The 26,868-nt window shown below is 37.9% G+C and overlaps 1 protein-coding gene across 1 annotated transcript in view; it reads right to left on the bottom strand.

Moving 5' to 3' along the window:
- The window catches only part of DNAH6 (dynein axonemal heavy chain 6), a 353,105-nt gene that overhangs the window by 241,641 nt on the left and 84,596 nt on the right, over positions 1-26,868 (bottom strand). Inside the window, exons 14-18 of the mRNA XM_033175267.1 lie at positions 25,943-26,095; positions 21,785-22,036; positions 17,114-17,242; positions 11,957-12,070; positions 9,893-10,036 (exon numbers count right to left, since the gene is read on the bottom strand). Of these exons, the coding sequence (XP_033031158.1) occupies positions 9,893-10,036; positions 11,957-12,070; positions 17,114-17,242; positions 21,785-22,036; positions 25,943-26,095 (792 nt within the window). The remainder of the gene's footprint in view (positions 1-9,892; positions 10,037-11,956; positions 12,071-17,113; positions 17,243-21,784; positions 22,037-25,942; positions 26,096-26,868) is intronic.

Below are 26,868 nucleotides of genomic sequence, written 5' to 3'. Positions count from 1 at the left end.
CTGCTTGTCCAAAATCATGCAAGCAAGAAAAGAATACCTCCAAATTACTGAAGGAAAAACAGAAACAAAAACTGTTGACTCAGAATTATATACACAGTGAAAATATCATTCAAAACTAAAGGATAAAGACTTCTTCAAAATAAAAACCGAGGAAATTAATTGTTAGCATACATACTCGATAAGAAATATTAAAGGATATTCTTTAGGCAGAATGAGCATGTTATGAGTCAGAAACTTAGATCCGCACAAAGCAATGAAGAACATTGGAAATGGAATACTGGTAAAGTGAAATTCATTTTCTTTCTTATTTTTATTGCTCTAAAAGATAACTGTCTGGAGCAAAAATAGTAAAAATAAGTTATATTTATAGTATACATAAATATAGACATAACATCACCAGCACAAAGAATGTATGGAGGAATTAATTGGGTGTGTACTATTATAAGGTCTTTACAGTACATGTGAAATAGTAAAATATTTGATTTGGGTTAATTATAAATCTATATTTTAAGCTTAGGATAACAATTTTACACAATTTTATAAAAAATTGTGTCTAAAAATTATTGAAAAAGTGGTATGAATGATAATTTCAGTGAGAAGATAAAATGGAATAATAAAATATGCAATTAAATTAAAAGGTGCAAAAAGAGAAAAAAAGAAACAAAGAACAAATAGAATAAATAAAACAGCTAGCAAGATGGTGATTTAATCCAACTATATAAATAATGACTTTAAATGTGAATGGACTACACACACCTGTTAAGGGACTAAGAATGTCAGACTGGATAAAAAAATAGGAATCAATTCTATGCTATCCAAAAAAATATATTCTAAATATAAAAACACAGACAAGTTAAAAGTAAAAAATGCAGAAAGCCATGTCACACAAACACTAAAAGAAAGCTGAACTAGCTATATTAATTTCGGACAATGTAAATGTTAGAACAAGGAATCTTATCAGAGATAGAGACAATTTATAAATGATGAAAGGGTCAATTCCTCAAAAAGAAGTAACTATACTAAATGTGCACACATACAACAACACAACATCAAAATAAATGAAGCACCACTATCTTGAGGTGGCAGTATCATCATAAAGTTATTCACTCATTCATTCAAACATTCATTTATATCAGAATGAATTCATGGATATTTATTTTATAACTTGGGTTATAATACAATACTACATTTTTTTCCCTCAAATTATTATGGCTTTGGCCATTAAGACTTCCTTGCCCTTTTGATATTCTCTCATCATTTTGTTTTTTGAGCCCTTTCTTACTTCCCAGCATCTCAAGATGCTCCAGGCTCATCTTGCATATTTCCTGACTCATCCATATACTCAGTCATTTCTACAAGCTTTCCTTATAGTATTATTATAGTAACAATATTATTATAGTATAATAATAATATAGTATAATAATATTATAGTATAATAATAATATAGTATTATTATTCCTTGTAGTATTAAAAATGAAAATCTGGGCCAGGCAAGGTGGTTCACATCTGTAATCCCAGCACTTTGGGAGGCCGAGGCGGGTGGATCACAAGGTCAGGAGATCAAGACCATCCTGGCTAACACGGTGAAACCCCGTCTCTACTAAAAATACAAAAAATTAGCTGGGCGTGGTGGTGGGCGCCTGTAGTCCCAGCTACTTGGGAGGCTGACGCAGGAGAATGGCATGAATGCGGGAGGTGGAGCTTGCAGTGAGCAGAGATCGCACCGCCCCTGCACTTCAGCCTGGGCGATGGAGCAAGACTCCATCTCAAAAAAAAAAAAAAAAAGAAAAGAAAAGAAAATCTGGATACAAATTATGCTCATCACTACTGGGATATCCATGCTTTTAGGAGGTGGAACATAAATTTCCAGCCCTTAAGTATGGCTGTGCATAGTAACTTCCCTTCAAAGAATACAGTATGGAAAGGGCAGTAGTAACTGTACAGTTAAGACAAATGCTACTTCAACCATGTGGTCAAGCTGAACACCATCAGTGAAAAGTCATGTTGACAGCATGTATTTTGGATATGAGGCGATGAAAATGATACTTTAGCTGTCTTGTCTTCTTTGTAAGAATCTATAATTCCAGTGTAATTATGAGAAAAACAGCAGACAAATCCAAATTGAAGGATATTATACAAACTACTTGACTAGTACTTTTCTAAATGATCAAGGTCATGAAAAACAAGGACAGTCTGAGAAACTGTCACAGTCTAGTAGAGCCTAAGAAGACACGACAACTGAATGTAATGTTTTGTTATAGATGAAATCTTGGGACAGAAAAAGAAAAGGATGTTAGGTAAAAACTAAGAAAATTCAGATAAAGCATGGACTTTAGTTAATAATAATGGATTGATATTGGTACATTAGTGGTGACCAGTGTATTATACTAATGTTACATGTTAATAAAAGAAACAGAATGTGGAGTATATGGGAACCCTTGGTATATTGTTATAACTTTTCTATGAATCTAAAACTATTCTAAAATAAAAGTATTTTAAAAAATAAATGCATAAACTGATAGAATGGAAAGAAGGATTACGTAAATCCACAATCATAGTTAGAGAGTTCAACACTCCTCTCTGAGTCACTAACAGAACAAGCAGGCAGAAAATCAGCAAGGGTATAGATGACCTGAACACCACCGCCAACCAAATCTACCTAATTAACACTTGTAGAATGATCACTGAGCAACAGCGGAATGCACATTCTTCTCAATGCATATGGAAGATTCACCAAAATTGAGCATATTCTGGGATATAAAACAAACCTTACAAAATTTAAAAGGACAGAAATCATAAAACTATGTTTTTGGACCATAAGAGAGTTTTATTGATATTGAGAAGCTAAATATAAAACACATATGGAAAGGCAAAGGAATTAGAATAGACAAAACAACTGTAAAAAGGAAGAACAAAATTGAAGGATTAAGACTACTCGATTTCAAGACTTACTAGCTATCATGATTAAGAAAAGTGTGGTATTGATGTAAGAATAGGCTTATAGAACAATGAAACAGAACAGAGTCCAGAAATAGACTAAAAAATACAGTCAATTGACTTTTGGTAAAGGTGCAAAGGTGAGTCAATGGAGAAGAGTGTCTGGGGAGGATAGTCATTTTCAAATAATGACTGAAGAAAAAATAATAATTTCAAATACTGCTGCTGCATTAATTGGATATAATATGTACAAAAGTACACCATGATACCTCATATTTTATGAAAAAATTAACTCAAAATAGATCATATATCTAAAAACATAGAAAACAAAACCTTTAAACTTCTAACAGAAGAACATAGAGCAAATCTGTGTGACTTTAAGTTTCAAAAAACACATTTGGATACTATACTAAAAGCTTGATCCATGGAAGACAAATAGCATATGAGATGATGTTCAACATTATTAGTAATTAGAAAAATGCAAATTATGACTTTTTAAAATTAAAGTTCTAGGGTACATGTACACAACGTGCAGGTTTGATACATAGGTATACATGTAACATGTTGGTGTGCCGCACCCATCAACTCTTCATTTACATTAGGTATTTCTCCTAATGCTATCCATCCCCCAGACCCCCACACTCTGACAGGACCTGGTGTGTGATGTTCCCTGCCCTGTGTCCAAGTGTTCTCATTGTTCAATTCCCACCTATGAGTGAGAACATGTGGTATCTGCTTTTCTGTCTTTGTGATAGTTTGCTGAGAATGATGGTTTCCAGCTTCATCCATGTCCCTGCAAAGGACATGAACGCATCCTTTTTTATGGCTGCATAGTATTCCATGGTGTATATGTGCCACATTTTCTTAATCCAGTCTATCACTGATGGACATTTGGGTTTGTTCCAAGTCTTTGTTATTGTGAATAGTGCCTCAACAAACATACATGTGCAGGTGTCTTTATAGTAGCATGATTTGTAATCCTTTGGATATATACCCAATAAAGGGATTGCTGGGTCAAATGGTATTTCTAGTTCTAGATCCTTGAGGAATTGCCACACTGTCTTCCATGTCTTCCCCAATGGTTGAACTAATTTACACTCTCAACAACAGTGTAAAAGCGTTCCTATTTCTCCACATCCTCTCCAGCATCTGTTGTTTCCTGACTTTTTAATGATCGCCATTGTAACTGGCATGAGATAGTATCTCATTGTGGTTTTGATTTGTGTTTCTCTGATGACCAGTGATGATGAGCATTTTTTCATGTGTCTGTTGGCTGCATAAATGTCTTTTGAGAAGTGTTTGTTCATATCCTTTGCCCACTTTTTGATGGGGTTGTTTTTTTTCTTGTAAATTTGTTTAAGTTCTTTGTAGATTCTGGATATTAGCCCTTTGTCAGATGGGTAGATTGCAAAAATTTTCTCTCATTCTGTAGGTTGCTTATTCAGTCTGATGGTAGTTTCTTTTGCTGTGCAGAAGCTCCTTAGTTTAATTAGATCCCATTTGTCTGTTTTGGCTTTTGCTGCCTTTGCTTTTGGTGTTTTAGTCATGAAGTCCTTGCCCATGCCTATGTCCTGAATGGTGTTTCCTAGGTTTTCTTCCAGGGTTTTTATGGTTTTAGGTCTAACACTTAAGTCTTTAATCTATCTTGAATTAATTTTTGTATGAGGTGTAAGGAAGTGATCCAGTTTCAGCTTTCTACTTATGGCTAGCCAGTTTTCCCAGCACCATTTATTAAATAGGGAATCCTTTCCCCATTTCTTGTTTTTGCCAGGTTTGTCAAAGATCAGATGGTTGTGGATGTGTGGTATTATTGCTGAGGGCTCTGTTCTGTTCCATTGGTCTATATCTCTGTTTTGGTACCAGTACCATGCTGTTTTGGTTACTGTAGCCTTGTAGTATAGTTTGAAGTCAGGTAGCATGATGCCTCCAGCTTTGTTCTTTTTCCTTAGGATTGTCTTGGCAATGCGGGCTCTTTTTTGGTTCCATATGAACTTTAAAGTAGTTTTTTCCAATTCTGTTTATAGTATTCTCTGATGGTAGTTTGTATTTCTATGGGGTTGGTGGTGATATTCCCTTTATCTTTTTTATTGCGTCTATTTGATTCTTCTTTTCTTATTAGTCTTGCTAGCGGTCTGTCAATTTTGTTGATCTTTTCAAAAAACCAGCTCCTGGATTCATTGATTTTTGGGAGGGTTTTTTGTGTCTCTATCTCCTTCAGTTCTGCTCTGATCTTAGCTATTTCTTGCCTTCTGCTAGCTTTTGAATGTGTTTGCTCTTGCTTCTCAAGTTCTTGTAACTGTGATGTTAGGGTGTCAATTTTAGATCTTTCCAGCTTTCTCTTGTGGGCATTTAGTGCTATAAATTTCCTTCTACACACTGCTTTAAATGTGTCCCAGAGATTCTGGTATGTTGTATCTTTGTTCTCATTGGTTTCAAAGAACATCTTTATTTCTGCCTTCATTTTGTTTTGTACCCAACAGTCATTCAGGAGCAGGTTGTTCAGTTTCCATGTAGTTGTGCAATTTCGAGTGAGTTTCTTAATCCTGAGTTCTAATTTGATTGCACTGTAGTCTGAGAGACAGTTTGTTGTGATTTCTGCTCTTTTACAATTGCTGAGGAGTGCTTTACTTTCAATTATGTGGTCAATTTTAGAAGAAGTGCGATGTGGTGCTGAGAAAAATGTATATTCTGTTGATTCGGGGTGGAGAGTTCTGTAGAAGTCTACTAGGTCCACTTGGTGCAGAGCTGAGTTCAGGTCGTGGATATCCTTGTTAACCTTCTGTCTTGTTGATCTGTCTAATATTGACAGTGGGGTGTTAAATCTCCCATTATTATTGTGTCGGAGTCTAAGTCTCTTTGTAGGTCTCTAAGGACTTGCTTTATGAATCTGGGTGCTCCTGTATTGGGTACATATATATTTATGATAGTTAGGTCTTCTTGTTAAATTGATCCGTTTACCATTATGTAATAGCCTTCTTTGTCTCTTTTGATCTTTGTTGGTTTAAAGTCTGTTTTATCACAGACTGGGATGCAACCCCTGCTTTTTTTTGTTTTCCATTTGCTTGGTAGATCTTCCTGCATCCCTTTATTTTGAGCCTATGTGTGTCTCTGCACGTGAGATGGGTCTCCTGAATGCAGCATACTGACATGTCTTGACTCTTTATCCAATTTGCCAGTGTGTGTCTTTTAACTGGGAAATTTAGCCCATTTACATTTAAGGTTAATATTGTTATGTGTGAATTTGATCCTGTCATTATGATGTTGGTTGGTTATTTTCCCCAGGAACTGATGCATTTTCTTCATAGCATCACTGGTCTTTACAATTTGGCATGTTTTTGCAGTGGCTGGTACCAGTTGCTTCTTTCCATGTTCAGTGCTTCCTTCAGGAGCTCTTGTATGGCAGGCCTGGTGGTGACAAAATCTCTCAGCATTTGCTTGTCTGTAAAGGATTTTATTACTCCTTCAATTATGAAGCTTGGTTTCCCTGGATATGCAATTCTGGGTTGAAAATTTTTTTTAAGAATGTTGAATATTGGCCCCCACTCTCTTCTGGCTTGTAGGGTTTCTGCCAAGAGATCCGCTGTTAGTCTGATGGGCTTTGAGACTAAGTCTCGCTCTATGACCCATGCTGGAGTGCAGTGGCATGATCTCGGCTCACTGAAACCTCCACCTCCCAGGTTCAAGCTATTCTCCCGCCTCAGCCTCCGGAGTAGCCAGGACTACAGGGACACACCATCACGCCCAGCTAACCTTTGCATTTTTAGTAGAGACGGGGTTTCACCATGTTGGCCAGGATGGTCTTGATCTCTTGACCTTGTCATCCACCCTCCTCGGCCTCCCAAAGTGCTGGGATTACAGGCGTGAGCCACCGTGCCTGGCCAATTATGACCATTTTAAGACGCTTCCATCCATTGTTTAGAATGATTGAAATCAAAGAACAAAACAAAACAGAAAGGTCCCTCATAATAACAAGGGCTAGTGATGATTAGGAGAAACTGGAATTCTCATAAATTGCTAGTGAAAAGCCAAAATGTTACGTTTGCTTGGAACACATTTTGGCAACTTCTTATAAAGTTAAACATACACTTACTATACAACCTAATAATCCTAATTCTAGTTATTTACCTGAGTTAATAGAAAACTCATGTCTACACAAAACAAAAAGCTGTACATGAAAGTTTATAGCAGCTTCATTAAAAATCACTACAAAATGAGACGGAACTCAGATATCTTTCACCAAGTGAATGGATAAAGGAACTATGGTACATCTACATAACAGAATACTAGAAAATAAAAATAAATGAACTGGCTGGGCACGGTGGCTCAGGCCTGTGATTCCAGCACTTTGGGGGAGCTGAAGCGGGAAGATTCATGCTTGAGCCCAGGAATTCAAGACCAACCTGAGCAACACAGTGAGATCCTGTCTCATAGAAAGAAAGAAAGAAAGAGAAAAAGAGAGAAATGAACTATTGCTTCACATGACAACATGGAAGAATATTTTTTCTCTTAAAAAATTATAATTCACAGAATTATGCTACCATCACCTCTATCTAATTTTAGAACATGTCATCACCCCAAAATGAAACCCCATACTCATTAGGTCCCATTAGTAGTCACTCCACTTCTTCCTCCCCACAGTGCCTGGTAACATGAGTTCACTTTCTCATTATAGATTTCTTTATTCTGGATATTTCATATAAATGACATGCTATCTGGCCCTTTTTTGTGACTGGCTTCTCTTACTTTGCATCATGTTTTTAAATTTTTAATCTTATTTTTTGCAGACATGAGATCCCACTATGTTGTACAGACTGGTCTCGAACTCCTGGGCTCAAGTGATCCTCCCTCCTTGGCCTCTCAAAGTATTGGGATTACAGGCTTGAGTCACCGCACCCAACCTAGCATTATGTTTTTAAGGTTCATCTATTCTGTTGCACATACTACTTAATTTCATTTTACTACTGAATAAAATTCCTTCATATAGATATGCCACATTTTATTTCTCCAATTTATTAATTGACGGAAATTTGTTTGTTTCCCCACTTTTGGCTACTATGAACAATGCTGCTATGAACATTTGTATCAAAGCTTCTGTGTGAACACACGTTTTCAATTATCTTGTCCATATATCTAGGAGCAGAATCACTTGGTAATATGGTAGGTGTATATTTAACATCTTGAACAAACTGCCAGATTAGTTTCCAAAGTGGCTGTACCACCTTACAATCCTACCAGCAACATGCGGAAGTTCTAACTTCTGCATATTCCCTATAATAATACTTATTCCTATACCATCTGTCTCTTTGATCATAGCCATCCTAGTGTGTGTAAAGTGCTACCTCATTGTGGCTTTGTTTTGCATTTCCCTAATAACTAATGGTGTTCAGCATCTTTTCATGTGTCTTCTTTGGGGAAGTGTGTATTCAAATCTTTTGCCCATTTTAAAGGGTTATTTGTCTTTTTATTTGTAAGAGTATGTTATATATTTTGGGTACAACTACATAGAGGAATCTTAAATGCATTTTGCTGAGTGAATGAATCCAGACCCACAAGGCTGCATGTTGTATTATTCCATTTATATAATATTCTGTAAAAGGCAAAACTATAGAGACAGAAAACAGATCAGCGGTTGTGCAGAATTGTGATAGAGGGAAAGGCTGACTACAAAGGGACAACACAAGCAAATTTTTAGGGTAATGAAATTGTTCTGTATGGTACTATTGTATTGGATACATTACCCATTTGTAAAAACCCAGAGAACTGTATGCCACAAAAAGTAACCTCTACTGTATTCAAGTTTAAAAGAATATAAACCAGGATTTCGAGGGAACCCAAGATGGAATGCAGACTGTAACAAATAAATTTGTTTACAATTGTATGATATAATCACACTAAAGGCAATAAAGAAGAAAGAAGCTGACTTAAACAACTTGGGAAAGTGTTTTGACTAGATACTGTAAGCTAAAGGGGAAAATATTATGCAAATAACACTCTTTTCAAGCTGGAAAATTGTCTTTTCATTGTGTCTGAAGCTTTGCTTACTTTTCTTCTCCACATTTTTTTTTTTTAGTTCTTTATTTCATCTTAAAAAAAAAAAAAAAACCCTAAAATTGTCCAGGCACAGTGGCTCACATCTGTAATCCCAGCACTTTGGGAGGCTGAGGCAGGTAGATCACATGAGGTCAGGATTTCAAGACCAGCCTGACCAACATAGTGAAACCCCGATTGTACTGAGAAAACACAAAAAATTAGCCCAGCGTGGTGGGTGGCAGGTGCCTATAATCCCAGCTACTTGGGAGGCTGGGGCAGGAGAATCGCTTGAACCCAGGAGGCCAAGATTGCAGTGAGCTGAGATTGCGCCACTGCACTCCAGTCTGGGCAATAAGAGTGAACAAAAAACAAACAAACAAACAAAACAACAACAACAACAAAACACCCTAAAATTGTTTAAAAAACTAAAATCATATCCTGTTTCTTAACCATTTTAAGCACTGGCTTAGCTGAGATTGTTTCAAAGATTCAGCCCTGTACACCTGCAGCCTGGCTTCCCAACTTTCTTCACATCATAGCACATCTGGAAAATGGCATAGTTGTGTGGTGCACTGATGCAAATGGACAAGGCCAACTGGACAAGTCTACCCCAGCCTCATCTGGCTCCCTAAGGGTTTGAGCATATCAGTATCTTAGCATAACTACAACCTATTCCTGCACCATTTCCGTTACCACTTGGGAAACACTCTGAACGCCCCTCCTAACCACAGTATTCAACTGTCCTTGGCCAAATGAAGACAGGATGCAGTCCGTGCCACTACAAAAAAACGAATTTTGACTATTGTTTTTTCTGTCTGCAAAGCTGACTAACTTAATCAGGGAATAATTCCTGATATTGGTCTCATTAGTATCAATTAATAACCAATTGGCCTACAGTTTTTGAAATAACTTCTACCAACCTTACCTTCGCTTTCATTTTTTCCACCTTGTATTTGAGTTGGGGCACTACACTGTTGGGTGGCAAGCCTTTTTCCAGTTGAGTCACAAATTTAGCATATTTAGAAACTTGACTATTTAGGACTTCTGGATCCAGGCAATCAAATTTCGACTATGAAAAATTTAAAAACAAAGCAAAACAAGTTAAAACATAAAGTAAAAGTCAAGTTTGAAATACTAAAAAAACTTTCAAAAGTTAATCCAAATCTACACTATGCTTTTGGAAATGGCTTTACTTATTAAATTGCTAATAATATTATATATCCAGCATCACCCGTTTATTCCTTTCATGTTCTTGCCTCCTACATCATCAAACGTAGTATTGCAATCTCCTTAATTTATTTCTGAGGGTCAATATGCATAAACTCCTCGAAGGAGACAAATAGCTATTTTTTTACTCTTGCTAACCAGAAATTTCTCACCTAGTAGTCTTCTATTATTTGATTATATACCTGTTTAACATAAATACTTTAAATTCATAAATTATTCATAAAATTATAGATCTACATACTTATATATAGATCTATAATTGTTTTTCTCAGTTATGTAAACATATAAGTATACACATATATTGACATGTCAGATAGACACATATATATACTGATGGCAGTAGAAAATTTGTAAACCTTCATTTTTCTTTTATTCTAAATCCATCATTTTCCTTCTGCTCCCTAATGGGTTTTCTTGTGCATTTCCTAGGGTGAATGCATCCTATGTTGGAAGCCACTGCTCTAATCCATGGTGGTAATCAGAAAATTCTTTTTAAGCTGCGTCTTCTCAAGAATATTTTTTTACTTCTGAGATAAGTGATAAATGAGTTAAAGGAGTTATAACTGGTGTTATAGCATATATTTGTTTTTTATTTTCTATTTTCTCCACCAAAGGTAAGTTCTATGTTTGAACTTTGTTCTTCTTATTCTCCACTAGTACTCCCAGCACCTAGAACATTACATTACCTGGAACATATTTCCTATGCTACTGTTTTTTAACCAAGGCATGTGTCTTCTAATTATAGGCATCAGCACGGGTAGGATGAATAAGAAGTGTAACACAATATTTGTGAGGTTGACAGTATTTCTAACATGTCCATACCACACTTGAAAGTATAGGTGGCCATCTATTTTGCCTTATAGAGAGTTGACCCTTGTTAAGGATTGAATATAGGGCAGATCCTAGAAACAAAACTCTCTGATGGCTGTTGATATTTGGCTCCTTAATTTAAAAAGTTTACTATTGAGCTCTTAAAGGAAGATCCCAGATTTTATCACGCTATCCTATTACAGTGAACAAAATGGCTTCCTTTTTCAAAGGCCAACAAAAGTAGAAACCTAAAGTGTGTAGATCACAAATAAAATCCTACAATCCTCAAGAACACTGAAGTGTATGATGACAACATTGTGTTTAGAAACCACAAAGTTGGCCGGGCGCGGTGGCTCAAGCCTGTAATCCCAGCACTTTGGGAGGCCGAGACGGGTGGATCACGAGGTCAGGAGATCGAGACCATCCTGGTCTACACGGTGAAACCCCGTCTCTACTAAAAAATACAAAAAACTAGCCGGGCGAGATGGCGGGCGCCTGTAGTCCCAGCTACTCGGGAGGCTGAGGCAGGAGAATGGCGTAAACCCGGGAGGCGGAGCTTGCAGTGAGCCGAGATCGCGCCACTGCACTCCAGCCTGGGCGACAGAGCAAGACTCCGTCTCAAAAAAAAAAAAAAAAAAAAAAAGAAACCACAAAGTGATTAAATATCACATAGCATTGTCCATTGATGCTTCCGTTATGTAGCCTTCTAATATGCAGGACCTGAGTAGCCTGGCTTACAAGAATACTTTCTTCTCTGTAGCATACAGTGACATAAGGACCTTTGTGCTTTTCGCTGGAAAGCTTATAAAAATTCTCAGAAAATGATACCATTGCATATTTTACTGACATTAAGAAAAGCACCAGATTGTTAAAAGTTATAATTCAAATTATTAGAATTTTAAGATTAATTCATACAACAGTAATTTAAGAACTGAAGGCTTTTTTTCCCTACCTTTAACCACTCTTGTTGGAGTTTATCCCATTCAGAGAAAGAATCCCAGAGCAATTGTTTGAGCTTCAGTTCAGCACTGACTTCTTCCAAAGCTTCAAACTTGGACACTTCTACCTTTAAAAATGTAGTACACAAAATGCGCAATTTAGTTTTCAGATATAATGAGCATATGCTATTCTCCTATTAGTAATTTTTGGTACAGTGATTGCTTGGCAGAATGTGCATCCTAAACGGATTAAGAAAAGGAGCACTAGAAACAAATGAAGAAAAAAAGAAAACTTCACAAAACCCCACATATATTAGAATTTCCATTACAGTAACAAAATATAACTCCTGGTATTTCCTTAGAACTTAAATATTCTCCAAAGACATAAATATTATAAGAGTAACACAGGCATTCTTCTTTGAGTTGGATTATACATGCACATATATGTTAGGCCTTCTAGGGAAAGCAGATGAGTCTTTAGAGGCACTGATTTATATTGGGCTTCTGTACTTAAATGGCAGAAGAAGATGATGACTTTGCGGTAGCTGGTGGGGAAGATGGTGAAGTTTAAGATGGAGAGGACAGCATGGTTTCTGACTCTTTTCTAAACACGGACTTTATATGAACCCCATGGAGAGGAAGGGTGTAAGAAAATCTGAAGAAGGTATTTTCATGAGAAGTGTTTTAAGATTGCCTTGGCTCAACGCTGGGGAAACTTTCAGGGAGTTAGTTGGTTACACAGAAATTCTTGGACTTTGACATTAGGAATTTAGTCTTGTCTTCCATTAAGAGTTGCAAATGATTTCCTGCAACCTAGATTAGTTAGGCTTTCACGCCTATTCTCCAAATAATTGAAAGCCACAGAAGGAAGGCTAGATCAGAGGCAATCAGGAAGGAATCAGTCACGAAGTCATAGACAGGGAAGATGGAAGGAGGAAGACACACTTTCATTTCAGGCTCTGTGATTTTTAAAAATTAATTTTTTAACTTTTCTTTTTATTGTGGTCAAAACCACATTAATGAGATCTATTCTTTTAATAAATTTTTAAGTGTAAAGTACAGTAATGCTAACTACAACGTTAACAATGTTATTTAATGTACTTTTTCTAATAGTTTTTCATGTTGCATAACTGAAACTTTATACATCTAGAACAACTCCTCATTTCCCCCTCCTCCTAGCCTCTGGAAACCACCGTTCCACTTTCTGCATATATGAGTTTGACTACTTTAGATATCTCATATAAATGAGATCATGCAGGATTTGTCCTTTTGTAGCTGGCTTATTTCACTAAGCATAATGTCCTCTAGGTTCATCCATGCTGTGGCATAGCAGGATTTTCTTCTTCTGTGAGGCTGAGTAAAATTCTATGTTATGTAGATACCACATTTTCTTTATCCATTCATCTGCTGATGGACATTTTAAGTTGTTTCCATATCTTGGCTATTGAGAACAATGCTGCAATGAACATGGGAGTACAAATATATCTTTAAGAGCCTGATTCAATTATTTGGGATATATGCTCATAAATGGGATCATTGGGTCATTTTTAATTTTTTTAATTTTTGAGGAACCACCATGCTGTTTTCCATAGTGTTCGCACCATTCTACATTCTCATCTACAGTGTAAAGGATTCCAATTTCCACACATCCTTGCCAATATTTATCATTCATTTTATTTTTGTAATGGCCATTCTAACAGATGTGAGGTGATACCTTCTTGTGGTTTGATTTTAATTTCCCTGATGATTACTGATGTTGGGTGTCTTTTCACATGCCTGTTGACCATTTGTACGTCTTCTTTAGAGAAATGTTCATTCAAGTCCTTTGTCCATTTTAAAAACTGTTTATTTATTTATTTATTTATTTATTTTGGCTATTGTGTTGTAGGAGTTCCTTATATATAAGGAGTTTAGATAATAACCTCTTATCAAGTATATAATTTACACAGTTTTCCCCTCATTCTGTATGTTGCCTTTTTACTCTGTTGATTGTTCCCTTTGCTTTGCAGAAGCTGTTTAGTTTGATGTAGTTCCACTTGTCTATTTCTGTTTTTGTTGCATTGGTTTTTGGTGTCACATCCAAGAAATCATAGCCAAGGCCAATGTCATGAAGATTTATCCTACATTTTCCTCTAGGAATTTTATAGTTTTAGGTCTTTTAAGTCTTTAACCCATTTGTTTTGAATTGATTTTTGTGTAAGGGTTTGGCTTCATTCTTTTGCACGTGAATATCCAGTTCCTTAACACCATTTGTTGAAGAGACTATCCTTTCCCTGTTGTGAATTTTTGGCGCCTTTGCCAAAGATGAGTTGATCATATTTGTTGATTTATTTTGGGGCTTTCCATTCTGTTTCATTGGTCTATATGTCTGAATGTATGCTAGTACCACACTATTTTAATTACTATAGCTTTGTAATATGTTTTTAGATTAGGAAGTGTGAAGCCTCTAGCTTTTTTCTTGTTTCTCAAGATTGCATTGGGTACTCAAGGTCCTCTGTGGTTCCCTATAAATTTTAGAATTTGTTTTCAATATTTCTTTAAAAATGTCATTGGGAATTTGATAAAGATTGCATTGAATGTATAGGTCACTTTGGGTAGTACAGGTATTTTAACAATATTAAGTGGTCTAATCAATGAACATGGGATATCTTTTGATTTATTTGTGTATTATTTCATTTCTTTCATCACAGTTTTTTAGTTTTCAGTGTGTGAGTCTTTCACCTCCTAGGTTAAGTTTGTTTCTACTTTATTATTATTATTTTTGATTCTGTTGTAAATGGCATGCTACTTTTTATGCTACTGCAAATTGTTTTCTTTATCTTTTGGATTGTGTGTTGTTAGTATAAAATGCAACTAATTCATGTAAGTTGATTTTGTATTCTGCAACTTTACTAAGTTTATTTATTAGTTTTAATTTTTTCCCCCTGGAGTTTCAGGGTTTTCTACACATAAGATACCTAGAATATGCTGGAGCCTGTCACTACTCCAAGACAGGTGATATAGAAGTTTGTCCCTTGAGCAGTCCCCTGATAATGGGCAGCCACTTCAAATCTTTCCCTGTCCAGGTAGAAGCTGAGATTTGGGAATTCTTGCTTGCTTACTCTGCACTGAGTCAGGGGTCGGGGGAGGGGTGTTAATGGCTAGTGAGTGCAAACTGGTCGAAACTGTTGCTTTTGTTCTCAGTGGTTCCAACCTGGGGCCTTTCCTGTCCATAATCAAATTCAGGCAAGAGAGAAACCAGTCTCTCAGGCAGACTCCTAAAGTGTCAGAATGCCGTATATTCCATCCAGTCTATCTTTCCCTCCCTCAGCAGGGAGAAGCTGAGAACTTCCTCCTAACTGTGTAGCACTGTGCTGGGGGCAGGAATCACAGTGAAAGGGTGTTACAAATTATTCTGCTGCTTCAATCAGCTGATTTTATACTTGCCCAGGGTGCAAGAGACTCTCAACTTGCTTTTGTATTTCTGACAAAATAAGTTGGTTCAGGGGTTGTTGAGTCAGTGTGTCCAAGGGAAAAAGGAGGGGCTGGGGCTTCATACTCTGCTGTCTTGCTGACAGGACCAATGATATTCTTTCTTACTCAAGGAGTGCTCACATGTGAGTTGTAGCTTTTTTTTCTTTGAAATGGAGCCTTGCTCACACTGTCACCCAGGTTGGAGTGCAGTGGTGTAATCTCGGCTCACTGCAACCTCCGCCTCCTGGGTTCAAGTGATTCTCCTGCCTCAGTCTCCCAAGTAGCTGGGATTACAGGCATCTGCCACCACGCCTAGCTAATTTTTTGCATTTTTAGTAGAGATGGGGTTTCATCATGTTGGCCAGGCTGGTCTCGAACTCCTGACCTTGTGATTTGCCAGGCTTGGCCTCCCAAAGTGCTGGGATTACAGGTGTGAGCCACCGTGCTCGGCCAAGTTGTAGCTTTTTATCAAGTAGTATTTCCTCCATACCTTGCTCCTTACTACATACCTTCCTGTCTTGTAGGTCAGTTAACTGGGAACAACTTTGAACTTTAGTTCCTTCACAAAAATCTGCCTCAAGTATCACCAGCCTTATTGGCTGGTATCAAGTTCATAATTTTCAGACTTCTCTACCAATCCCTGGACCCTGGAGTAGACAGCATGTCAGATCACTTTCTGATCATCCATCTGGGGCTCTGCAAAGACAGGTGCATTCCCGTGAGGTTCAAGCATGTTCCTCCAATATTTTTGGGGAGACCAATGGCATCTTCCTTATCGCTAGGGGCTTCCTGGTTTTGTCCAATAGGAATATTTTCTTTTCTATTCTGTTTTCTTGTTGTTGGTCTCTCTAAAAGCTATTGAAAGCACCTGCATCTCTTGACCCTTTCTCTTCATGTTTTTTGAGAGACTTCTTTTAGCCTTTCAAATATACCTTTTTTTATTTCTATTTTTTTATTTTTTGAAACAGGGTCTCACTCTGTCACCCAGGCTGGAATGTAGTGTCACGATCTTGGCTCACTGCAACCTTCGCCTCCTGGGCTCAAGTGATCCCCCCCGTTTAGCCTCCCAAGTACCTGGGACTACAGGTGTGTGACACCATGCCTGGGTAATTTTTGTATTTTTAGTAGAGATGTGGTTTCACTATGTTGGTCAGGCTGGTCTCGAATTCCTGAGCTTAAGTGATCCAACCACCTCGGCCTCCCAAAGTGCTGGGATTACAGGCAGAAGCCACTGCTCCTGGTCCTCAAATCTACCCTTTTACAACCATTTATCCCTGGCTTAGCTGGGGATGTCATTTTTATCAAATTGGCACATAAAACCAGTGTAAATCAGGCAATATTAATGGAATCATAACATACATATGAATGTAAAGGAAGCCTGAATGTTACTTAAGAAAGGATAGTGTGGTTTTAATTGACCACATTTAAAAATCCACTTACATTTTAACATAGAAAGTACAGTTTCTTGTCTGAAAGTTTTGCATAATTCACAATTATTTTAATAAGAAAGATATTTGGTATCTCATGTGTATTAGTCTTTAAACACTTCAAAGGCAGGGAACATATCATATTTTGTATTTGAGACTATTTGTAACACGCTGACTAGCACATAGTTGTCCAAATATTGAATGTTTACAGTTACATTATTGAAGTCCTTGTGCATATATGCCATTTCTATACACACATTTCTAAGACAGATAGTGTAAAACTGTCATTACCTTAAATTTCTTCTGATAGGACTTATACTGAAATGCACGTTTCTGAAGATCAGCCAGAACAGATTGCAGATTATTCAATATGAGCCTTATTTTGTCTTGGTCGGCAGAGATATCTAGAATCTGCGGATCCTGTAAATTTAAGACAGTTTTTGGTTAGCCATTCCTGCTTTTTGATAAAGACTAATTAAATTAAATGAATTAATAAACATTTTTAAAAAGATTCCTTTAATTCTCTTTTCTTTTTGATTTTTAGAAATGATGTTTAAAATTGTTGCTTTCCTGAATTTTAAGCCAATGCATAGACATTATAAAAGGTACACATTTGTATAAAGTGCCATGGAGATAAAATTGTTTTAAAACATTACCTAATATATTCTTCCTCATCTGCTTTCATTTCCTACCCTTCTTCAACCAACGTGACCTCAGATAAGGAGAGGTGAATGCAACAGGGAAGAGAAGGAAGGGGATATGATATAAGGTAAATTTCCACTATACAATAAAGGAATGGAAAGGCCTTTGTATTCTAAGATGATAGAAGAGAGAAAATGAAAAACATAAATGGTAAGACATATGTTTTATGCCTGTCCTGTTAGGATTGAAACCCCAGTGAATGGGAATGGAATAGTTCAGGAGCAAAGCAGAAGCATGTAACTAGGTTTAGGATAATCTGAGAAAACTGAAGGAATTTGAGAACCATTATAGCTATAGCTCAGGGAGGCTACTTAGTCCATGTCTTAGTCAGCATGGCCATGCATTCAAATTGGCAACATGCTCTAGATTAGTAAAAGCCAAGGGATGTGTCCAGGAAGAAGGGGCTTCTATTGACATTCTGGTGTCTTGTGACTTGGTATGATATACAGGGAATCCTGAAGTTCTCATGTGTCTTGATTCTGGTAGTGGGAACTGTTGTGAGAACTGGTGGACCAGAAGATGTCTGAGGCCAGGATGAGAAAGCTACAGATTACTTGGGACTGTAGGTTATGGAAGCAATGATGGATTGCAGCATAGGGGCTAGCATGGTGCCTAAAGAACCAGGAAAGACCCTTAGTTAACAGCAACTGGGACAACCAGGTGCAGCCCAGCAAAACTGCACTGGAAGCTGCTATGGCCCAGAAGGTAGCATGAAGAACAGATGACCTGCCCCTCCCATCTATTCACCATGAGGGAATGCAAGCTTCCCTTTATGGGGCAATAGGTAGGACGGGATGGTGGCATAGGTGGTCCAATAGGAAGTTTAGATTTTCAGTTGAATTAAAATCTATTCAAAAGTGACCCAGGTAGAATGGAACAGACATTTCAAACTGAAAGAAATTATTATTAATGGTCACATTTAGGTTTTCTCCCAAATTCCCCACAACAGCAGGAGGGTCTTGATAGCAAGAGAGTATCATTTATGGAAATGATGAAGTTACAGTCCTTTGCCCAAGAGAATTAACTTCAAACCTTCTACAGAAAAAGCACTAGTTAGAATGAGCCCATGCTTTCATTTTGTGTATGTGCATCATGCTATTTAAAATGCATGATTTGCATGCAGATATTCATTGCAGCACTATCCACAATAGCAAAGACATGCAATCAATCTAAATGCCAATCACTATCAGATTGGATAAAAAAAATCTGGTACATATACACCATGGAACACTATGAAGCCATAAAAAAGAACAAGACTATATCCTTTGCAGGAATACAGATGGAACTGGAGGCCATTATTCATAGCAAACTAATGCAGGAATAGAAAACCAAGTATTGTATGTTCTCACTTATAAGTGAAAGTTAAATGATGAGAACACATGGACGCAAAGAGAGGAACAACAGACACTGGAGCCTACCTGAGGGTGGAGGTTGGGAGGAGGGAGAGGATCAGAAAAAAATATCTATTGGGTACTAGGCCTGGTACCTGGGTGACAAAATAACCTATGCAGCAAATCTCTGAGACATGAGTTTACCTATATAACAAACCTACACATGTATCCCTGAACCCAAAATAAAAGTTTTTTAAGAAATAAAAAATGCATGATTATACATCAAGCATGTGCTGGCACTTTTGCTTTCTCTAATGATCTATGCATACATAAATATTCATACTTTTTAACAGTATGCTGTGTATAGAATACAGTATATGGTACAGCAATTAATAGCAGACTATTAACCATTGACAGTAGACTGCTTAAGCTTGAATCCAAATTCCTCCATTTAGTAACTGTGTGACACTGAGCAAATTACTTAACCCTGTACCCTATTTTCCTTTTCTGTAAAATGTGACTAATAAAACCCTAAAGTGTTTTGAGATTTAAATGAGTTAAAACATGAAAACATACATAAGAATATTTCTAGGACTATTACTCATCATTGCCCAAAATGGTAAATAATCCCAATTTCCATCACCCATGAAATGAATCATTGTAAAATACAAGAAAATACTACATAGCAACAAAGATGAATAAACTACATCCACAAATAGCAATATGGATAAACCTTAGGAACATACCAAAATAAAATAAAGGGCACACTGTGTGGCTCTAATTAATAGAAGTTCAAAAATAGGAAATTTATAGCATTCCTGCTCCAGATGGCCTGCCACTGCCAACACGCCTGCTGCAGGAGGGAGGCATGGCTGGGGCTGCACACTCCATGGAGCCAGTGGGAATTAGGGACAAGTGGGAGCCTTGCCCCTTCCAAGTTGGGGTGAGAGTTCCTCGGGTGCAGCTGTACCCACTCAAACTGTTGCTGTAGACTCAGGCAGTCCTGTGCTCTTGGGGACATGGGAAGGCCCCTCTGCCCTCACAGGCTTGGAAGTGCCTGCTTCCACTGCCTGGTCTCTCCCTGCTCTGATCTTGGAAGGGAGAGAGGCCAGGCAGTGGGAGCAGGCACTTCTTCGATCTTCTCTGATCTCGGAGCAGTCAGGGCCCAGCCCTGCTGCCATGAACAGCAGCAGGAGGCAGACAGATTCCTGGATGGAAGGGGGTAGGTCCCTGGTGAGGCCCCACGTTGGTCTGAAGGCTGGGGGCTGGGCTGCCAGTCCCACAGACCAGAGTAGGAACTTGTGATGCTTTTTCCAGCCTGCCTATTATCCCCCATGGGCCCATCAGTGTACACTTCCTCCTCTCTGAGGTCCATAAAAGCCCTGGGCTCAGCCAGAGCTGAGCAGACAATGGGACAACCAGCAGCAGAGGGGAGCTACCCTCTCTGCTGAGAACTTCAGAGACCTGCAGAGATGTCGGGGCTACCAGCTGCAGAGAGTAGCAACCCACTTCAGGGCCTCCTGTCTGCTACGAGCTGGGCATACACTGGGACAACCAGCTGCAGACAGGAGCTATCCTGTCCAGGCCTTCTCTCTGCTCAGAGCTGCAGAGATGATGGGACAACCTGCCTGCAGAGAGGAGCCACCCATTCCAGGGTCTCCTCTCTGCTGAGAGCTGAACACTCAATGGGATGACCTGCCTAGAGAGGAGCTACCCACTGCGGATCTCCTCTGAGCTGTTCTACTGAATAAAGCTCCTCTTCATCTTGTTCACCCTCCACTTGTCTGCATACCTCATTCTTCCTAGATATAGGACAAGAACTTAGGCAAAGGTGCTACTGGCCACAGAGGTTTCCAGCCAGAAAAATGACACCCCAAAGATCCCATAACAAAAGGATTAGTAATTAGGGGGGGACACTAAGGGTATCATAATGCTTTACTGAACTGAGTAGTGGATACATAGATGTGTTTATTTTCAGATAATCCATTGAGTTGTACAGTAATTAGTTATGTACACTTTTGTCTGTAAGAAAATACAAAAGTGCTTCGATACAAAAGTAAAAACAATGCCAAGTCCTTCGAACACTGGTTGACAAATACGAAGCACACAATGTGAGCTGTTTTTACATTTCCATGTTAATACATGTAAAGGTATACCGTAATCTTTAATGTCTGTACTATATTCTTTTGAGTCAGTGTACCCTATATCTTTTCTATTGTAAAAGTGGTACAAGGTAACTAAATATTCTTCACTACCAATTATCAATGTATACTCTGTCTCTTTCTAAATGGGAAATTTCTAATATACTAGCAAAGTTAATTTTTATTTTTTATTTAGCTTTTATTTTAAGTTCGGGGATATATGTGCAGGTTTGTTATACAGTTAAAATTGTGTCATGGGGGTTTGTTATATGAATGATTTCATCACCCAGGTATTACGCAAACTTTAAAATTGTGACAATAGCTGCAAAATGTGCTAACAAGTCATTAAAACTCTTCAAAATAAAAAATACAAGTTAGGACTAGAATTTAATTGGCTAGATTCAATTTTAATATTACATATATGCTTTGTGATAGTCTGAAATGCATTCACTACTTAAAGCGAGATTTTGAAACATTAATTTTTAAGTAGCAGCTCAAACACATTGTTGATTGGTTAGAATGAAACTACAAAAAACGAAAGCTACATCAGTTAAATGTGTTCTTTAAATGGTTTGAAGAGTAGTCTTAATTATTCTCACCACAAAAAATGATGTATATGAGGTGACAGACACATTAATTAGCTTAACACTTTCACAATGTATACGTATCTCGAAATATCACATTATATATTGTAAATATATACAATTTTTGTTGACTATACTTTAATAAACAAATGTAATAGTAAAACTTTGCATAGATTATTTTTACAAAATAATGATTTAACTTACCTGCGCTTGCAGTTTTACTTCATTCACTTCGTTGTTTAATTCTTCAAGATCACTTCCCAAATGCACACAAAATTGCTTAATGCTTGATTCTCTATCACCCACTGATTTATCAATGGCATTCCGAACAGCAACAATGGATGGCTTCATAGTTGCAAAAACGGCAAAGTCTTCAGGAGGTGTGGGCACCTGATATTGTTCAATAAGCTTGTACATTTGAGTCACTATATTTCCTTCATCTTCAAGGCTTTCAATCTAAATGGAAATATAGTTTGCTCATAAAATGTAGCAGAGTCCTAATTTAGTCTTGAAGTTTGTTCTAATAGGAGACAGCCACTGTACAATATGAACATTGTATTAGTCTGTTCTGCCGCTGCTAATAAAGACATCCGAGACTGGGTAATTTATAAAAGAAAGGTTTAATGGACTCAGTTCCACATGGCTGGACAGGACTCACAATCATGGCTAAAGACAAGGGAGAAGCAAAGGCATGTCTTACGTGGCCTTGTGCAGGGGAACTCCCATTTATAAAAACCATCAGATCTCATGAGACTTATTCACTAACATGAGAACAGTATGGGGGGAACCACCCCCATGATTCAATTATCTCCACCCGGCCCCATCTTTGACATGTAGGAATTCAGTTCAAGGTGAGAGTTGGGTGGAGACGCAGCCAAACCGTATCAAACATCAAACTGTGAATAGTTAGCACAGAAGGAGTGTATTATAATGTAACAGTCAAATTGGCTAAAGCCTGCTGGATGACAGTCATTGCTGTAATACAGGTAATCAGGTTAGGAGGTAAATTATTCAGAGCTGAGCTCTTACAAATGTTTCCTCTTTCTTTCTGTTTTGTTCTTTTGTTGTAGTATACAGTGCCAATATTTAAAGTTTTCTAAAAAACATGTGCTGTGCGGTTGTTCAGCTGTAGTATCTGAGCTTCTAGCATGTGTGATGGGCAGTGATCATCCCAGAGCAGCCAGAGGGATCGACAGGCTGTGGACTTGTCTGCATAGGTTTAGAACCCAGATCTATGGTGAGATTTCCACTATCCTTTAATAAATTATTTTACCGCAGCCCAGTGACTACTAAACCTCTTCACTTTGGTTTCTTACTTTCAGTGGACAGTATTGCTTGTCTTTCCTAATTTTCTGGCAAGGGATCCCCCAGTTTTGGGAAAATTCCTTACCCCTAGCTCTGCCACATGGTTGTAGAGGGAGCAGCCATGTTCATACTACTTGGCCCAACTTCCTGGCCACAAGCTGAACAAAGGACCATCAAACTGTGATCTAAAGAACTTAGCTCAGTCTGACCTTTTTCTTGAACACAGGAAGAGTTAGAACTGAGGCCATTTACTTTCATGTGGAAACAGAACAGGTCATTAACATGAGAAGATAACTGCAGACAGGTTTTTAGAGAAATAGTTCTCAATCTTTAGCTTCCATTGCAATGACCTTGGAAAGCTTGTTAAAACAGATTGCTGAGCCCCTCCCAAGAGTGTCTGATTCAAAAGGTCTAGCAAGTCACAAAAACACTGTAGTCATGGAGGGTGGGTCCCAAGAATGAACATTTCTAACCCATTCTCAGGCGATGCTGCTGCTGCTGATTTGGAGTCCCCGTTTGGGAACCATGTTCTGGAGGAGCAGAGATGAGAGGAGACAGGCCTTTTTGTAAAGGCCTGGCTCTATCCACACTTTAGGATTCTGAAAGCTATTCCTGCAAACTTAGAATAAATCTTCCCATTTTTCTAAGCTATTTATGTGAGTTTTTGTGACTTTCAACCAAAATTTCTAACACCTCGAACAAGTTATGCATAGAACTAAGTCTCTCTACATCAAGATCTGTTCATCTTCCTCTATTTCCCTCTATTTTGGGTGAGTATATATCCAGGTTTCTCTGGGAATGTCCTGGGTTTACACTTATTGTCCTAGTACAATGATTAATAGTGTCTCTTTCACTCTCAGAAAAATGTCCTGATCAGACAATGAATTATGTAGTCTACCCTCCCTATACTGGTATGAAATTGCTAAATACCCATTCCCTCCAGAATGATACCTACAAGTCACCTCATTCTCCTCTCACTGTCCCCTCATTCAGTTGCCCATTAAGTCCTTTCAGTTCTACTTAACATCTTTATAATTAATTTCTTCTCTCCTATCTTTGAAAATACTGCTTTAGCTACATAGAGTTCATCAACTTTCAACCAAACATTCTTTCTCCATAGCATATCAATTGCTAAATCCTGTTTTTGTCATGTTGCCTCCTGTCTTTGCACATAGCTTTCCCTCCCCCTGGAATGCCCACCTGAATGTTTCCTGTATTTTATGATAGCTTAAATATCCCATCCTCCACACAACCTTCTGTAGCCCATAGGCAAGAATTACTACAAATTTCCCAGTGCTACAACAGTATGCCCATTGTATCAAAATTATCTGCTTGCATTCAAGACTCAACTTCTTTAAAGCAGGTTTATTCATTGTAATTTTTGCACCCTGCTAAGTGGTGCTCACTAAACTTGCTGACTGAATGAATGAAGTTCCAGAAAAAGTTTCTGTGTGTGCAGAAAATCTCCCTAAAGGAAGTTGCTTTCCAAACACACCATCCAGCAAACACAGACAACCTCCTGGAGATGGGACACAGTCTATGTTTTCTGCATACTGCATCAACTTGCTGTTCTGGAACCACAAGTTGATAGCAGCTGACCCTCTGCAGCCATTGATTATGATGTCACCCTACCTTCCTGACATAGTTTCTAGAACAGAATAGGAGCTCTGAATCAATTTACTAGACCTTTAGAATCAATATTGAAAAAGAGAGATTATCTCTTTCTTGCCGACTGGCTAGACTTGCAAGCTATAGTTTGGGAGCTGCTGGTGGCCATGTTTACTGCTGTGGTAAGAAGCAGCAGAAGTAGCTGTCTGCAGAGGGAGAGAAGTGAAGCAGACCCTCAGAGAGATGCAGAGAGCAGAGATGGAAGAAAGGACTACCGGGGCTTCCAATGACTGTCCTATTCCAGGTTCTGGTCAGTTACATTCTTGACTGGGAATACCATGAAGCACCCCTGAATCCTTAAGTGGGATCCCTATTTTGGCCTAAGCTTTCTCAAGTGGGTTTGGGTTATTTGTTTGAAGTGACTTAATGAATACAAACAATAAGAAGTAATTCACATCTTTAGACTCCTGGGACAATTTATAAGCAAACCTGAGGAGAACCACGATCACCCACCTTTTTGAGAAGGCATGATTTCTTGAAACGAGAAACACTGTTACTTTTGTAGTCATGTGAAATAGCATTTATTATTAATTTGGTTAATAATTTATATAACATTCATTCAGTTTACTTTTTTAATTGAAACATTTCTTCAATTTTCAGATATTTAATAAAATAATTTATCTATATTTTAAATGCCAACCTAATATGAATGAAAGTTTATGAAAAAAACCATTGGAGCCAAATGCTAGATTGCTTCCTACAGGGAAAGGCTAAGAGGAGGAAACTAAGTTTCCAGAGAAAAAGAAGCAAAAGAGACAAAGGAGAGAGCGAGAGAGTGTGTATGAGAGAAAAACAGAGACCTGATTCCATCTGCATCACCTGAGTCCCCATATCCACTTTTTTCTCCCCATCTCCACCTCACTTAAGCAGGTTTGTGTTGGGTTTCTTTCATTCTTAACAGTAAGTTTCCTATTAAGCAGTCAGACTTCCATTATGATTAATATCTAGATTATAATGGTATTACCATTTACTAAAAATTGGAATTCCAATAAACTATGGTTGAGAACACTGGCTTTGTAGTCAAAGAGACTCAAAGCTAAATTCTAACTCTTTCACATCCATACATATCTGTGATCTTGGATAACACATCCTGTTTTGGTTCCTGTTTCCTTATCTGCAGAATGAGGATAAACATCAACACTTCTTAAGCTTTTGTGAGAATTAAAAACGTAATGCATGTAGAAAATGTAATATGATGCCTGACTGTAAGAGTCTGATAACTGTCAGCTGGCTTTATTCCTGTGATGTAGAACAGCCACTTACTTTGAAAGTGTTTCTGATATTTTGACAGCTGTCTTTTGCCCTTTAGTCCTTCACTTTTTCTTGTACTATGCCTTCCTTCCTACTATAAGATCTGGAATATTGAGTTACATGAGATAATCAACTCACCCTTTCCTGAATTTCATCAAGAAATAATAAGCTATGAACATATTCTGTGGTAGTAGTTGGAACAAACTCAAGTTTATACTCTGCATCTTGTGCCTCAAAGATAATGGCATCCACTTTTTTCTTGCTTTGACGAGGAAGCATAAAATTTAGCACCTAAGAAAGAAAATAACATGTGAATTGTAAATAATTGAATATTTTCATTTTAATATATATTTTAGACAAATTCTAATTGGACATCTGTTAAATCAGCAGGTATTGGAAGCAGCAGTGCATTCGAAGAGACTTTTCTCTCATTAAATCACTGCTAGTTAAATGTGCCAACAGGAAGGCCAGGTTTTGAAGATCATTTCTACAGCTTACCAAAAATTTTCTGTAAATGCTCTAATATCTTGCAAGTATGCTTTCTGCTTCTTCGTCCTATGTAGTGGACATTGTGCTGCCCTGTTCAGCATCAGTCCCACTCTTTTCATGTTGGGTGCTAGCCATGCAGTTTGGGGGAAACTGATCTCTCCTTCAGAAACAAATATGGAGTCTGACTGATCACTTGGTAAATAGGAGCACGGCTTTTTTGGCCAAAGTGATCAGATTAAGGTTGTATCAGTCCATTTCCACACTACTATAAAGAACTGCCAGAGACTGGGTAATTTATAAAGGAAACAGGTTTAATTGACTCACAGTTCAGCATGGCTGGGGAGGCCTCAGGAAACTTACACACATGGCAGAAGGTGAAGGTGAAGCAAGGCACCTTCTTCACAATGCAGCAGGAAGGAGAGTATGTGAGAGTGCAGGAAAAACCACGATTTATAAAACCATCAGATCTTGTGAGAATTCACTTACTGTCAGGAGAACAGCATGGGGGAAACCACCCCCATAATCCAATCACTTTCTGTCGGGTTCCTCCCTTAACACCTGGGGATTACAATTCA

This window comes from Trachypithecus francoisi, unplaced genomic scaffold (assembly GCF_009764315.1).
Source record: "Trachypithecus francoisi isolate TF-2019V2 unplaced genomic scaffold, Tfra_2.0 Lachesis_group17, whole genome shotgun sequence".
Lineage (NCBI taxonomy): Eukaryota > Metazoa > Chordata > Mammalia > Primates > Cercopithecidae > Trachypithecus > Trachypithecus francoisi.
The sequence above is the reverse complement of the archived record's forward strand: the minus strand, read 5'-3'. Positions and strand labels throughout refer to the sequence as shown.